At 36.3% G+C, this 17,451-nt stretch overlaps 1 protein-coding gene across 1 annotated transcript in view; it reads right to left on the bottom strand.

Annotated features, from left to right (window-relative positions):
• cadps2 (Ca++-dependent secretion activator 2) overlaps nt 1-17,451 on the bottom strand; it is a 308,305-nt gene that overhangs the window by 166,219 nt on the left and 124,635 nt on the right. The window contains exons 4-5 of the mRNA XM_030137611.1: nt 3,600-3,680; nt 2,471-2,704 (exon numbers count right to left, since the gene is read on the bottom strand). Coding sequence (XP_029993471.1) covers nt 2,471-2,704; nt 3,600-3,680 — 315 coding nt within the window. The remainder of the gene's footprint in view (nt 1-2,470; nt 2,705-3,599; nt 3,681-17,451) is intronic.

Raw genomic sequence — 17,451 nt, forward strand, 5'->3', positions numbered from 1 at the left:
GAAACCAATTGCATTTTAACTAATATTTAATTATTAGATGGGCAAGACCATTAAACAACAGTAGCTCTCATTTTAACATAGATTGATTACGTTCATCATGTCTTCCATTCCAAATGTTCATTAGAGATTTTCCTGTGATCAGACAAGTAGAGTTGTGGAAAAATGTTTTTACCTGCTGATGTGTTTGGCTATAGCTTCAGCCTCCATCAGAGCTGTCCGCTGTTTTTAGCCATGTCACACCAGGAAGTGTTTGACAGCTCTGATGAAGGCTGAAGCTACAGCCAAAACCATCAGCAGGTAAAACCATCTTTCCTCAACTCCACTTGTCTGATCACAAGAAAATCTGTAACGCTCATTTTAACATGTTAAGATGCTGGGTCCTAATACAGTTGAGTTATGTATCGATCAATTCAAGGTGAAACATAAAAAAATACTTTAGCAGCCAAGTAGCAGAAAGAATTGATGACCAAGCAATAAGGCCGGTGATATATCTGAAAAATGCGTAGAATAAAATGTTTCAATCTGAGTGACTTAGTTTATTTTTTTTATTAAAACCATGAATTTTACCATCTTACTTCAATTTCAAAAACTTCATTTGTCAAGAGACAGAGTTCAGTAAAATAGAATAGATAATAGCAAACAACCAATCAATAATGTGTCACTGTACCACTTAAAAGTCTAATTTATTCATTCTGACATTTCCCACTCTCACACAGAAATGTGAAGGCAGCATGGTCTGGAAAACAGCTGATAGCAAGTCATGCTCTTTTCTGGCGGCCTTACATTTGGTTTTTCACAGCAGCTGCCGTATTACCAGTATCAAAGGTGCTTAGAAATGGTAAGTCATGTCACAGTCATGTGGGCTACCACCGCTAGTGAGCTTAGCTGTAATTCACCAAGTCTTAGTCATATTTTCCAGTAAAGATTACACATGGTGCCACTGTGTGACTTAAACATGATTTACCACTCATCCTTCATTGGCAGACATTGCTTTTCAGCCTCATCGTGATGGTGCCGCTCATCACACCTGTTCAGTCTGTCCTGTTGTGATGTTCCGTCAAATGATCTAAACATATGATTATCCACGTATGAGCCGGGGGGCGCTAGGGGTTTGTCAAATAGAAAATCATTTTAACTTAAACCCTGAATTTTGGAGAAGAAACCATAATTGTGGTTATTATATAAACTACTATTTATGTGTAAAATGTGATAAACAAAGCAACAGAACATTTCAGATACCTAAAAGAAAACATTCACAAGAGTAAAAGTAAAACAACAACATATTGAAACTTCTCAAAAGAATTAGCTCACAGTGTGAAGAAGATAAACCCAAAACACAAATGAAACAAATGGATATCACCATGTACAAATAATCATGATAACATAAGTACATATAATTTAAGATAGATTTAATTCTACCCTTGAAATACAGTTGTCTAAGTAGAAGACAGCTCTCAGTGGTAGACACAACAAGATGAAAACATAACACAACATAAAAGATGCAACAAAGAAAATGATGCAAACACACAACCAGATAAACAACCAAAGACACAACAAGGTGAAAATGACCTGAAAGATGAAAATAATGTTAAAGGCACAACAAGGTGAAACAATGCAAGAGCACCTGAAAAAAAAACACCAAAGCACACACAAGATACAAGACAAATTGTGGTGTAAAGATGCAACATGATGAGAATGACATAAAAGACACAATATGGTGGAATGACACCAGAGGACGCAATAAGGCAAAAAGGACACAAATGATACACTGTGACCAAAAACACACATTTAATCCAATGACTTTTAACAAAGTAAAAATGTGGACAATGTAGATATGAACAATTCATGATCTATTTTGTGCATTTCCGAGAAGGCATTAAATAGAGTTAAGGTCTTGTGCTAAAAGTTTTGGGAAACACTGGTTCAGAGTGTTGAGTGTTGACTCCAAATGTCTTCACTCCATTGGTTTAAGCCCTGGCCGCACAGAATCATTTCAATGTAACACAAACCATTGGATTAGATGATAGTAGGAAGTTTCATTTCCTGTAAAGCCAAGTTATGATCAGAAAAGAGCACAGGTAAGACAAATTTCATAATCATTGTATCACAACACAACCTTTGTTTTTGCTCTTCTTCGGCTTGTTGTGGTAGGGAAACAATACTTGCTTAGTGGTGCAAAGTTTGTCGCATTGTTCTGTTATTTTATAAAATTATTCGTGACATACTTTGGCCTGGAACTGTTAGCTTGTTTCAGATTTTTGCCTATTTAAGTACTTATGGTTCAGATTATGTTCTGTTGTCTGTCGACTGGTTTTCGCTGACATTCTTCTGGTTACGTAAATGTACATCATGTGTATATTGCTACAAGCGTCACGTAGCATTACCATGACAACAAAGAGAGGGAACCGTGGCTTCAACGGGGCTTAAGAGGCTACACTCAAACTGGCCCTTCTCAGATGATAATACATACCTCCAGAGTGAAGGAGAGCACAACGTCAGACTTGGACAGGATGTCTCCTTCATCTCCCATGTCCAGGAAGGAGTTGTTCATGGAGGAGCGTTTGAGCTTCTGTTTGAAGTCAGGTCCTCCTTTGGAAACTGGGAGACTCTCCAGGTTTGCCATCAGCAGGTTGACTGAAGACCGCAGCTCCTCCACGTACAGAGCCTCCATGTCAGCAGAGATGAACTTTGGGTATCTCCTTTCCTGCAGGACAGTCACAGGGCATCGCTTACCCAGAGGTACAACCTTTACTCCAGGGGTCTCAAACTCATTTTCCTTCAGGGGCCACATTCAGCCTGATTTGATCTCCAGTGGGCCGGACCAGTAAAATAATAACATAATAACCTGGAAATAATGACAACTGCAAATTTGTCTTTGTTTTAGGGTAAAGAAAAAAAACAAACATTAAATTATGAAAATACTTACTTTTACAAACTATCCAAACAAAAAAGACTTGAATAACCTGAAAAAAACTGACATTTCTTAAGAAAAATAAGTGCAAATTTAACAATATTATGCCTCAACTTATCATTTCTACATGTGCATTATGGATCGGATCTACAAAGACACTAAACACTTAGTAACAGGCCGAAAATAGTTAAAGTTGTGCTTAATTTTCTTCAGACATTTCCGGTTGTTCATATTTGTTCAGGTTATTCACATTTTATTGTTACAGGATAGTTTGTAAATGTAAATATTTTCATAATTTAATGTTATTTTTTGCACTAAAACTAAAAACTAAAAGAATTTGAAGTTGTTAATTCAAGATTTTTTGCTAAATTTAAGAGTTTTTTTTTTTTTGCTTAATTCAAGGGTTTTATTTTTACTTAATTGAAGATTTTTTTTTTTACTTAATTGAAGATTTTTTTTTTGCTTAATTCAACATTTTTTCATTAATTCAAGCTTTTTTTTTTCTTAATTCAATTCAAGACTGTGGAATTTTTGACTTTGCAAAAACATCCCAGAGGCTAGATTGGAACTTTTGGCAGGCCGCATTTGGCCTCCGGGCCACATGTTTGAGATCCCTGCTTTACTCACTGATCCTGGTTGACATTTGATAGTAAAGCAGGTGATTTTCTCAAAATTTTGGTTTTCTTACCCTAGCAATCTTCTCAGCCAGCTGCAACCTCCCATCCAGCTCTCTGCGGATCTGAGCTGCCTGTTCATCCACATTGTCCAACTAAAGAAAAAACAGTGATGAAGGTTAATCAGACAGTGTATTAGAGAACTGTGGGATCAACGAACCAATAAAATATGCAGGAGAAATACAGCAGGAGAGGCAAATTCCACATGAAATCAACTTTATATCAATAAACCAACCAATAACTAAGGTTTTAACAGCCGTAATCCAGACAGGAGTGAGGTCAAAAAGAGGCTCACAGCCTCATCAGCAGTTCCTGGGGATGTGGCAGATGCAAAATTCCTGGACAACAGTGTTATTCAAAATGCCATAGAGACACAATGTTTCTTCATTTGTTTTTGCTGTTATTTAGACCCACATTTATGTCTAGAAAACAAAAAAAAAAAATTAATTATACAAATAAAAATAGTTAATCTGGGCCATTTGTTTCCAGTTGGGAATCATTTCAATGTAACCCAAAACAATGGTTTATTAGAGAAGCTTCATTCATGTAAAGTCGTGTTATAATCAGAAAACAACAAAAATAAGACAAAATCAGCTTTAATCACATTACAATGTGACGGGAACGGGCTTAAGAGGCTGCCATTTTAAAGTCTTTCAGCTGATTCACCCCATCGCATTATCTTTGAATGAACACAGATTCACACTTACAAACGTGTTAAAAAAAAACACTAAAATAACATGACAGATAAATATGTGCCACTATAATCGGTGAAATGACACCTTATATGCTGATACATATACTGGTAAATCCCTATTCATTGCAGAAACCAGTTCAATAATATGTATTTCGATCAGAAGTCCTCTAATGGTCACCTGATGCTGCCTTTAGAAAACTTGGCCTGCACTTTAGTAAAGATGTAGGTTCCTCCTGGGGAAGTGAAGGTTCACATCAGTCCATACAAATGCTGCTTAGAAGTTTCAGTCTTTAATTAGATTAGATTTAATTAAATATGAGTCAACATGTGTCCACTCAAACAGGACTGAAAAGATCAAACACAGACCCTGGCGTCAGTATGGTGAGTTATCAATTTATTTAATTAGTTAAAATGCAGCCAGAGGGGAAAATAGCAATATGACTAATCTAGTAATTACAGCCTCTCCTCTGCAGCTTTATTGACAATTGCAGAAATTCCTCACACTTAATAAGTGACGAAATAAAAGTGATGCAAATATTTTTAAATTAGTGCTGTATGATTTTTACGCAAATGAACAGAAACTCTGAGTATGTTTACATGACCATAATTATACGTTTATACTGGAATGTTCTGAATTTGACAGGCATCATGTAAAGAGCATTTTCCAACTGGATGTTCTGAATGCTCCAAATTAAGCATTTCCTTAAAAAACAAAAACAAAAAAAAAAACCCAAAGATACGTGGGTTGTGCCAGTATCATTGTGGTTTTATGAGGTTTCTTTAGACAAATACACAGAATATTCTCAAGGGGTACGGTTTTTGGTCCAGCATGTTTGTTAACACTTTAGCAGGAGGTCAAAGTTCAAATTTTTTATGAATTTCTTAAAATCTTTTTTTTTCCCCATTTACTTATAATGGGTGGAATTTCAAATGTCTGTATGAGAAAAACTATTGGTTGAATTCACACCAAATTGGTTTTATAGATTGCCCGTGACCCAGAATAGATGGCATTACATTTTGGGAAAAGTAGGTCCACATTTACATTTTTTGAGATTTTTTTAATTCTTTTTTTTTTCCTCATTTACTTATAATGAGCAAAATTTCACATGTCTATAAAAATATGAATTTTGTTTCAATTTATTTCAAACTTGGCACATATATAGAGGCAATTGATATGCTGACATCAGCACATGTATTGACATGATGACATCAGCTGGATCGATGCAAAAATAAGATACAATATGTGCAAGGGGTGGGGGTTTTTGTGCCTGGCACCACTTGTTTTTTATTTAGTTTCTTTGTTTTTTATAGAGCTAATGGGGCCCAATATAGATAATCTGTATTTATTTGACAGAAAGTTAGGACATGACTCCTGTTTATGGTCACATGATGAAAAGACAAAGATCCTCCCTGGTACAGATGGATGCTCCAAAAACAAAACAAAACAAAACAAAACAAAATTCTAGTCTCAGTTTTGATAAAAAAATTCTGTGATACACTCTGAGACAAAAGATGGAGTCACTGGACTCTGGAATCAGAAGATTTTACTTGCAAGGAGTCAAGTACATACAGTGAGATGCAGCAGCTGACTGACTATCAACAGGAAGTGTAAGATCTTATGAAAGAACATGAGTATTACAATCATTGGACCAAGTGTACAAATATTGTGACGTTGATCAGGTTCACCATTGGCTTAGGTATTCAAAACACGGTGATGCATGGGTTCAGTGACCGCGTTTGTATTCTTCCCCCACCTGCCCCATGGCCTGATCTCCTCAAGGGCAGCAACCCGCTCTGGTCCCAAACTGGATGGACAACAAGTACGCTGTGGTCCCAAACTAGAACAAAATAAACAGATAGCAAAGAAATGGTAGACATATCCTGAGTGGATATGTCCGTGCATTCTTGCAAAATGTCATCATAACCCATCCATGACTTGTGCTCTGGACACCTGGTATTTACAGGATATAGTCTAATAGCCTAATTTTTCTAACAAGTTTCATTTCTAGTCTAAACAAAAAATGCAGTTACTGTTACACATTATGATGGACATCAACTTTTTTTGTTTTTTTTACATATGAGCATATCTCAAAAAGCCAATATTTTCAAGGTGTTTGAAGCAAGGTTATTATTGTTAACGAAAACTAACGAAATGATGAAAACTAGAATTGTAAAAACATTTTCATTAACTGAAATAAATAAAAACTATAAGTAAAAGAAAAAAAACGATAACTGAAACTGTATTGTGTGCTAACAAAACTAACTAAAACATACAAAATTATGGATAAAATTCCCTTAGTTTTCATCTTTGTCAAACTCGGATTGATATGAAATCGATTTATTTCGCTCGAGCAATTTCGGCTAGCGGCACCATACGGCACTTCATCGTCACTTGTCGTTTAGAGTTGTCTTCTCGTCCCCACTCTACTTGGAAACATGGAGACTAAAGTCCTGTATGGGATTTATTTGGATACGACGGTGAAGATATGAAAAAAAAAAAAAAACTAAACTAAAACTAAGCATTTAGAAGAAAACAAAAACTAATAAAAACTAGCAAACCTGCTCTAAAAACTAATTAAAACTAACTGAATTAGAGAAAAAAAAGGTAAAACTAAATAGAATTAAACTACAATGAAAAATCCAAAACTATTATAACCTTGGTTTGAAGAACAAAAGAGGAGAGTTGACTTCACACAGTGGAATGTCCGACACTACTGAAGTACAGTCTACTCTCGTTATACCGCCAACTTCCGTTCACGGCCAAATTGGCAGTATAGTGAAAATGGCGTTACAACGGGTTGCGTCCATAATGTGCATGTCTTTACTATATGATGTCTATGCTGCCTCCGTTAACCCGTTCTAATTGCGTTTCTAAATAAATCTTGATTCTGTTATGTTGTAAGGGATCATTTAAAGTGGGGAAACATTTTAAGCATTATTATACCGTGTCGGGAAATGACACCCCATCATCTTGAGGCTTTGGCTTAATCCCACGTCCTCTTCCCGACATCCTGACCTACTGAGTGTTCTGCGATAAATGAACGGTGGCCGTTCCGTAGACCTACTCGTAGCTTGTTGCGATCAGCGTCTGGCGCGTTTGTTTCAGTGCATTGTTAAAATTTATGTGTACTCAATGGCAATCCGCTGGCGGTATAAACGGTCGGGAAATCAATGGTATAAGTGTTGTTTGTGCATGGAACTGGGCTGGTGGATGGCGATAGGCGGAAATGGCGGTATAACGGCGGGTGGTTTAACGAGAGCAGACTGTAGCTGCATTTAAACAGGAATATTCATTTTCATTACTCATGGAAACAGCTTGTTACTAATTTGGCTTTTTCAGTAAAAGGACAAAACTGTATGATGTGTATGAGAGAGAGATGAGTGTCACTAAATGTAAGTATGTCAGCCAGATTTTCATTGCAGAAAGGATTAAAACAACTTGATGGAGCGACAGAAAAGGTCTTTACTGCAGTTTAACCTTCAGCTTCACTCTGAGATTAGCCAACAAGCCGTCTCTTAAAGTGGATGTCAGCGGCACTCAAAGAGGAGGTGATGTAGAGGGAAAACTGAATGAGGTTTGCTTACTAGACAGAAATGTGTGCCTCGCCTCACATATATCTGTGATGAGCAGAGGCGTCTGACATGACAATCGGAGATAAAACAGCTGCAATAGAAACCCGCTTGAAGCCAGACACAAGTGGAAGCTTCAGAGCTGATAATGGAGGGGAAAGATAAGCTCTGTAATTTGAGCCTATTTCCAAAAAAATCTGTTAAAAATCAGCTGCCAGTGTCTTTTTTAACTCAGATCCAAACTTCCTTTGGTTGTACTGAAGAGTTACCGCAACTCAAAGGATGAAATAAACTGAAGACAGAGAACAGTGAGAGATAAATATGTGCTTTTACACCTGGATTCACCTTCTTAACCCTTTATCAGGCACGTGACTATTTTTGGTGATTTTTACTCATACATTACAAGACAGTGACAGCAACAGTTCTAAAATACCTTACATGTATTTTTCTTGTATTTTTTTTAATATTTACTTCTTGTATTTTTTTTGCCACTTATGGGTAAAGAACCAAATATGGTAACTTCCTTCACCTTGGTTTGCAATATAACAATGACAATTTTAGAAAAAAACAAAAAAAAAACAAAAAACTAATAAAGTCTTGTTAGGTCCTCCAATTTCAATTTCAGAGTATTTCTATGAGTACTATATAATGGGTTAATTATCTATTATGCAACATATACATACACATATGCTATTTCTACAAAAAAAGAAAGTCTTAATTCAGATGCAAGAAACAAATGGACTGTTTCATCATTTTTTGAGGTACTTCATTCACACTAAAATATTTTGACATTTCTCAGTTGTATTTCTTCTGAAACTTCGGTCATGAATGTGAAGGCCATCGATGCATTGTATTCAAGTAATGATGCTGTGAGATAGAGAGGTTAAAAAGGAGAAAGAACTGGAAAACAGCGAGGTATGAGACAGTACCACAACACTTTGGAACGCCAAATAAACACTGTAGAAAAAAACAGAAATTTCATTGATGTTGTGTTACAGAAGATAAACAAGGGCTGTCTGAGCCTCTGGAACAGGACGGCAGCTGCAGCAGAGGCTAAAATATACTCAACCCAACATATTTCCAGAGGACATTGTGGTTTAGTTTCCAGCTTATGGATGAGGAAACATGAGTGAAAAAAATAAAGCAGCATCTTGGATGTGTGTTGACCTTCACAGCGTCAGACTCATCATGTTTCCGTTAGTTGTTTCTGACAATGGCTGCTTTTTACAGGTGACTGAACATCTCCATGTGTCCAATGGAGGAGAAAACAGCTGTCAAACACTTCTTTGCTGTTTTGAGGTCAGAAGCGAATGTTGAAACTCTAAAACACTAAGTCACAGCAAGGTAAGGTTTGGAAAATTGTTTGTTTGGTTAATTATAAATCTTTCTGACTTCATTTTCTGCTTCTGCAACATAAAAAGTCTGAATCTTCCTTACATTTCTAGACCAAAACTACCTCCCATCCCTTCTGAATATTCAGCAGGATCCTGCACACGTGTATGTTTGCAAAACGTATTAAAATATAATGGTGTTGTGAGCATCGATGTGGAAAATATTCATTTTGTGCACATGTTCTGCCTGGAATCGAGAACCGTTAATGGACGTCCATGATGAGCTCCTGCTGGTTTAACAGGTAAGTCAGGAAAAACAAACAAACAAGAAAATTTAATAATGCAACCATGTTTCATTTGATATCATTATGAGCTACACCAGCAAAAAAAAAAAACTAACAAAAAAAAAACAACTTGGTAAATCTGTGTGTACATAAATATATACAGATTTACCAAGTTTGACATCTACCTCAGAGAAAATGGAATGAGATAAAATCTGGATGTAATAGAGACAAGCAGGCAGATAAACCTGTTTGAAAGCAAAACATATTTAATACGGAACATATACTATGCACATGAGAGAAATTAAATGCCTTCGTCAAGTAGTTTTAATTAAATTTCACAAAAATAACTTTGGTTTTAGGTGAAACCAAGAGCAAATAAAAACTGCTCATTCAACTCATTGCTGTGAGGACAGGATGATAACATTTTAAACAAAATGAGACATTTGGCCCATAATGACAACACACCTGCTGCTCTGGTGGTAACCAGGCATCATCACATCACAACTGAAGACTTCTGAAGAAATAGTGGCGACATTTACTGTCATTTCTGTTGATTTACTTTCTTTGAATATTGAAGATGACAGACTAATTCTACTGACACACCCACAGCTTGAAGCCATGTACTAAATTTAACACACACAGTGATCACAGTATATACAGGCTTTGTTACCATGACTTCTATTATGTGCTCTTTGTTGGCCGCTGTTCTAATTCTGCCTCAGTGCATTTCTATGACAACCAGGCATCATATGAAGCTGTTAATCAAAGTCTCAGCTACATGTCAGAGTGTCTGATTCCATCAATCCCACCATTACCTATTTGGGAATAATTGAAGGCAGTTCAGGATATATTATAATGTTAACAGAATTCAATGCAGTCAATATAATCACATTCCAGACAGATGCAGCAGAAGGGATTAATCTATTAATATGATCAGATTGGAGGTGAATGTATATGGAATGTAACTGTGTGGAGGTCAAACAAATAGTGACATCCAGAACAAAATTCATTTCCATGTAGATTTTTTGTGAAATACACTGATTAAAACCACAACGACGTGGCTCTGTAACAAACACCAAAAGTGAAACCTTAGCTTTGATACTGAGAAAAACACCAAGTAGTCCGTAACAGGTCACCACTAACAGGTTAAATGGAAACAGTGTACATTATTTCACCATAATGGCATCTTTCAGTTGGTGGGATTTATTAGGCAGAAAATGAAGTCTTTGTGCAGGCACAAACCTGTGTTTGGTACTAAAAGACTAATGCCAAGATTTATTACAAAGGTGCAGTGTTAGATTAGACTTACTTTTACATATATATTTGTAGGAGTTCCTGGTTAAAATGGCAAATTTTGGGGAACAGAGTATTTAAATGAGTCATGCAATGCAATTAAGTACAGTTTGCTGATTGCAGGGATGTCCAAATCATTTTAACTCAGGGCCCACATACAGCTCAATATGATCAGAAGTGAGTCGCACCAGTATAATAATAGCATAATAACCTATAAATAGCTCCAAATTTTAAAAACTATATGTTGTAGTGCAAAAAATAAAATTCAATTATGAAAATGTTTACCTGTACAAACTATCCCCTCACAAAAAATGAGAACAACCTGAAAATCCTGAAATTTCTTAAGAAAAATAAATGAATATTAACAATATTATGCCTCAGCTTCTTAATTCCACATGTGCATTACATCTTATAAATTAGTGGATCTACAAAGGCAGAAACATTTATTAACAGGTTTAAAATTGTTAAAATTATGGAGTTTGGAATTTGGAGTTTGGTACTAGAATGAGTTTGACCCCCTTGGCTGTTAATATCCTCAGTGCAATTTTAGCACTTTGCAAATTCAATCCGCAGACCGGATTGGAGCCTTTGATAGGCCATGGTTTGGTCTGCGGGCCGTGTGTTTGACACCCCTGCTTTATACCATGACTTAAGACGTTAGTACAGGACGTAAAATTAACACCTGCCAAGCGCTAATGGCAGGTAAAAAATTAGTTTGGCATGTAAAACAAAAACACACACCTGCCTGTGGCTGATGGAACACTTTGAATTGTATGTGGGTTTTTGTTTTCATATTTGTCCATTTCTGCCAGATCGTTCTAAGCAGGTTACTGAAACATACTCAGACATGTCTGACTTTGAGGCTGATGGTGTGGTGATTACCTGAGCCACAAGGACAGCAGAGTTGAGGAGGCCTACCTTTAAAAAAAGGCAGACACAAATGCAGATGTATTCATGCAGCATTCTAGAAAAATATTTATGGTCTGTGGAGTTCATTTCATTAAGACTCAATCCCAGTGGATGTTTTTTTTTTTTAATCTTTTCCCTTTTCCTGTGGGTTAAACGGAACATTCCTGTTAAAGCTGTGAGATAGACATTTGTTTCACTCAGTCAATGTCACAGGATGCACTTTTGAATATTTTTATTTCATGATGATGCAGCAGTCACTTTGAAATTACATATAACCCAATAAAATAGCAATAATCTAATTTTAGATTATACATAACTGTGTTCTTTAAGTCAAGGGTGTCAAACTCATTTTAGTTCAGGGGCCAGATTCAGCTAAATTTGATCTGAAATGGGCCGGACCAGTAAAATAATAACATAATATTATATAAATAATGTCAACTCCAAACTTTTCTCTATGTTTTAGAGCGAAAAAAGTTAATTTACATTTTGAACAGGTTTACATCTACAAACTATCCTTTCAAAAGATGTGAATAACATGAACAAACTGGAAAAAAAAAGTGTAATTTTAACAATATTATGTCTCAGTCTATCATTTACACATGTACATTATAACTTACAGATCACAGTGGATCTACAAACACACAAAACACTGAGTAACAGGCAGAATATTGTTACAATTGTACTTGCTTCTCTTAAGACATTTCAAGTTATTAACATTTTTTGCAAAATTATACTTTGTTTTAGTGTAAATACATGAAAATATTTACAGTTACAAAGAGAAACATTTGGAGTTGTCATTATTTTTATGTCATTATGATAGTATTTTACTGGTCTGACCCACTTGAGATTGAATTGGTCTGAATGTGGAACCTGAACTAAAAGGATTGTTAATATCTTTGTGTACTTTGTGCATTTCAAAAATTCATCCCAAGGGCCGGACTGGCTCCTTTGGTGGGCCAGATTTGGCCCCCGGGCCACATGTTTGACACCTGTGCTTTAAGAGATGCTTAAGTTGGATTTTCATTAAAAAAAAAAAAAAAAAAACTATGGTAATTATTTTAACTCAAATAAGGCATGATTTTGTTATCTGGCCAGTGAAAAAAACATTTTGGCTGCCTAATTTTTGGAGGTCACTAGCCAACAGCAGACAAAGTAAAAGTTAATTTTCCACCCTGCGTTTGTACCTGGAACAGGTCTGACCTGAGGCTTTGACTCCCCAACACCTCTGCAGGTCTGCTGTGGCATCTGGCACCAGGAAACAGGCAGCAGATAATTTAAGTCGTGGAAGTTGTGATGTGGAACCTAGGTGGATTAGGTCTATTTGTGCAGCATCTCCCATAGAAGCTTGATTTGACTGACCCCTGCAGACCTGAACACTCAACCAGACCTGCAGACGTTCTGACCCAGTCATCCCCGTTACAATATGACTCCCGTCAAAGTCACTCACTTCCTTATGTTGCTCATTTTTCTGCTTCCAAAACATCAACACTGAGGACGAAATGTTCAGTTTCTGCCTGATATATCCAACCCAGTGAAATGTGCCATGGTGACGACATAATCAATATTATTACCATTTCAGCTGTCAGCGGGCATAATGGTAGGGCTGACTGGAGTGGGTTCTCAAGGGCAAAGTTTCCATTTTACCAGAAAGAAAATTACATTAAAGCACATACCCCAGCTCTACAACATATACTAAGAAGAGTTTCATAACATAAGAAATATAAACCTGATTAGTACAAAGTGATTTAAGTTGAACTGTCTGATTCATCTGCTTAGTTCCATGCTTCAGGATCCTGGCAAACAAAATATACAGCATGTATTTACAAGAACATAAAAGCATTAATGAACTATGCTATCAGAGGAAAATGTGGTATGTGTTAGTGATACTGATTTATTTTGTTTTGGACAGGAGTTGTTTTTTTAAGCGGTTTACTGGAAAAATACCAAATGCTTTGTAGATTTGCATGATGGACAACACAGACATTTGCAAAAGGCAGCACTCCAACACATAACTGACAAACTGTAGCAAGACCGGTGAAAAAATAATGGTTTTGCTCCAGACAGACAGACATGCTAATTGCTACCAGCCTTCATTACAGTGTCTATCATAAGTATTCACCCCCTTGGATGTTTTAGCCTTTTATTGCTTTCATAAATCAATTATGGTCAATAGAATTTGGTCTTTTTCACACAAAAAATTATTGCAAAAAAACTCTTTAATGTCAAAGTGAAAACTTATTTCTACAAAACAATGTCAATGAAACAAAAATTTACTATACTATATTTTCGTCACCAGTTTTTCATCAAATCTGTAAAACCCCAGTCATAGCCCAAGTATCACAAATCTGTTAGTCTTTCCGTGATTACTCTCCTGAATCTCTTGGTGAACAATTTCAAAGTGTACTCCACCATAAACAAACCATTTGTTTACAGAGGCGGTAGGTCACTTAGGCATTTTCGGAAGTTTGTCGCGACGTGCATTGTGGGAATCTGAGCGATGCACAGCTGCAGTACCAAGAGGCAATGAAGCTGTTTCCGTGTTTGTTGTTGCTGCAGCCATAATGCGGCTGCATGGAACTCTGCTTCCCATAATGCACGTCAAAAGTCATACGCAGCTTTAAATTTCAGGCAAAAGGTCTAAAATCTAGAGGATACACTGTATAAGTCCTAGTTCTAGTACATGGTCTCCCTTAGTTCTAATGAAAATGAAGTCAGTAAATCAATGTCACAGCAGAAGTCATCCTCAAGATGTGTTATTTAAAATGAGTACAGTTTTACTACAGAAAGTGTACTGTATTAGTATAAACAGCTGCTGTCAGTGTTTAAGTTGCTGTCTTTTGTCCAATCTGAGCAAACTCCTGTTTTGTCTATATGTGACAAGAAAGCAGAAAGACCGACAGAAAAGAGAAAAAGAAAATTGCACCCTACGGCAGCTACAGACAGAATCAACAGCAGGATGGAGGACAGGAAAGAACAAAAGACGGACAGATTTAGTGCAAGTGCAGAGACCCAACAGACACTCTTAAGAGAAATCTGGAGCCTGATCATTTATTTAAGCTTTTTGCTCCTACTGCCACAGTTAATGAAACACTAGGATAAATACACACAAACACACTGATCTTTAACACAAATCACTGAGAGTTAACTACAAATAAACAGCAATACACATGCTGGTTACTTTAATGTAAATGTCATAGTAATCTAAGAAACATAGGGACTGAAGGAAAATCATGACTGAATGAAACGATTGAAGCTGAACAACATGTAAACCTCTTTGTCTAATGTCTATACTGTACCTTTTTTTTTTTTTTTTTTTTTTACTTCAGTTAAGTTTTAGCTTGATTGGTTTGAGTTTTGAGGAACTGACTAGATTTTAGACAACTTCTTATTTAGTTTTATTGTAAATTTTTCAGCTATGATGAGGGAAACCTTGATTTTAAGCTTTAAAAAGAATGGGTGACATTAAATGTGATTTATTAGACCACTCCTTAATTTAAATATTGTCACCTTCCTAAAATAATTGCCTAAGTGATTTTTTGCCTAAATCATCAAATACAAATTTCTTTTTGTTTTGTATGTTTCCTAAAAAAATCAGGGAAAAAAAAGAAAAGACTTGACAATAGGAAAGTGACAATATTTTACTTTTTTCCTATTTTGAAAAGATTATTGCAGCTTTTATACAGTTTTGATGATTTTAATTCCGTTGTCACTGCTAGTTTTAGTTTAGTTTTTAACCCCATTGTTGTCTGCATGTCCTTCCATCTGTCTGTCTGTGACACACCTGGTAAACACAAGTCTGGGAAAAAAACAGTTGGAATCTTAAAATTTTTACCAAACATACATCATGTTGGACAAGTTTTGAAATGGGTGACCTTGACCTATTTTGTGACCTATTTTTCCAAGGTCAAATGTCTGAAAACACCAGTGGGGCACTCCACAGTGTGGGACCCAACAGTCTACCCCACGATTAGGTGTGGATTTTAAACCTGTCTTCATCAATTTTAACTTGTGTCTTAACATGGTGGTGAGTTAAGAGTCACTCATCAAATGGGTTTTATTGGAATACTTTCTAAGTATTTACCCCCTTGGCGCACCAAAACAGGCATTGCTAATACTTTATGTGACAACGCTACTCCTTGGCGTTTCCACCTGTCATGGAGGGGAAGGACGTGACACCAGGAAGAGTGACTCTAAGCCAGGAGATCCTTCTTTCCCTTCGGACTTCAACAGCTGTCTTGATACCTGTCAATATTCCCATGGAGCTGTGGAAGTTTTACTTTGCACAGTTTACATGCTGCTTTTGAACTACTGGATCCATTTGCTTCACAGACTGTTGATTGATTACTTGACTGTTTGCTTATTTTCACTGTTTTTTTTTGTTTTTTTTTTATCAATTCAACAATTTCTGTAAAGCCCTGTGAGGCGCCTTAGTTGTGATATTGGGCTCTATAATTGAAATTGAATTCAATTGAATTGAACTGACTATGATATTACAATGGGTCCAAATTTTATTTCTTTTTCTTTTCACTGCTCACATGGAATAAATCTGGGACTGAACTTTATACTTAATTTTAATGTGCAAAATAGACCAACATGCTGGACAGGAATAGATATAAATGGGAAGGATGGACAGCAGTAGGTCAGGTTGGAGGCTGTATAACCCCTTAGGGGTCCACAGTCACAGCCCCGTGACTGAATTACATGACATTTTCAACACGTCATAGCGTCGGAAGTCGGTCATGTAGACCACTGAGGACAATTGCATTTGAAAGTGTGGACTTGAACCACTCCCACTTTTTATTTGATGTTGATTGAACAAATATAACCGGAGATATGACATTTTGAAACCGGAGCAAACAAGCGATATAGTGTTATCATAGCGATATAGCATTATTATAGATATAAAGCAAGTGTTATATTTCTGACCAGATCTTCGTCATTTTTTATCCTTTTTCAAAACGGAAAAAAACTGGCCGAATCAGTGTATTGTAATCCACAGACTACATTAGCATTACAGGTAAGGGTGAAGACAACCCCCACCTGAACTGGATGCGGAAACCGGGAGGACCGGGGGGGGCGGGTGAGAAAACCAGAGAAAACGCCTATGTAAAGATATGCTTTTATGTCAAATATTTGAGTATAGTTTTAATTTATTACTTTTTTAATTTTATATACCCAATATTTGAAACCAATATTCACTTTTAAAGTCTTTGAAAAGGTTTATTAAGCATCTTTGTGTTATTTATGCAATAAATTGTATACATCTTTCAAATCGGACTTCATATATTTTGTGTGTTTTTTGTCCTTTTGTGTTGACATAGTTGGTTAAAGTGAAAAAATAATAGGCAGATGAGATAGATGAAGCTGTGCTGAGAAAAAAAAAACAAATATGGGTATAACAAACATTTCTTTATATAGTATATATAGGCAGGCAAAATCAAAAGAACTCAAAAACAGCCAAAATAGGCTCAGACCCCTAAGGGATCATACACTACCAGTCAAAAGTTTGGACTCACCTTCTCATTTAAATGGCATGAGATGGACTGCAGATGACCAACAAGTGTTCAGCATCACTGGGAATTCCTTCAAGACTATTGAAAAACATTTCAGGTGACTACCTCATGAGGCCCATTGAGAGAATGCCAAGAATTTGCAAAGCAGTAATAAAAGCAAAATGTGGCTATTTCAAAGAATCTAAAATATAAAACATGATTTGAGTTCTGTCACACTTTTTTTAACTACATAATTCCATGTGTTCATTCATAGTTTTGATGCCTTCAGTGAG

Source organism: Sphaeramia orbicularis, chromosome 6, assembly GCF_902148855.1.
Source record: "Sphaeramia orbicularis chromosome 6, fSphaOr1.1, whole genome shotgun sequence".
Lineage (NCBI taxonomy): Eukaryota > Metazoa > Chordata > Actinopteri > Kurtiformes > Apogonidae > Sphaeramia > Sphaeramia orbicularis.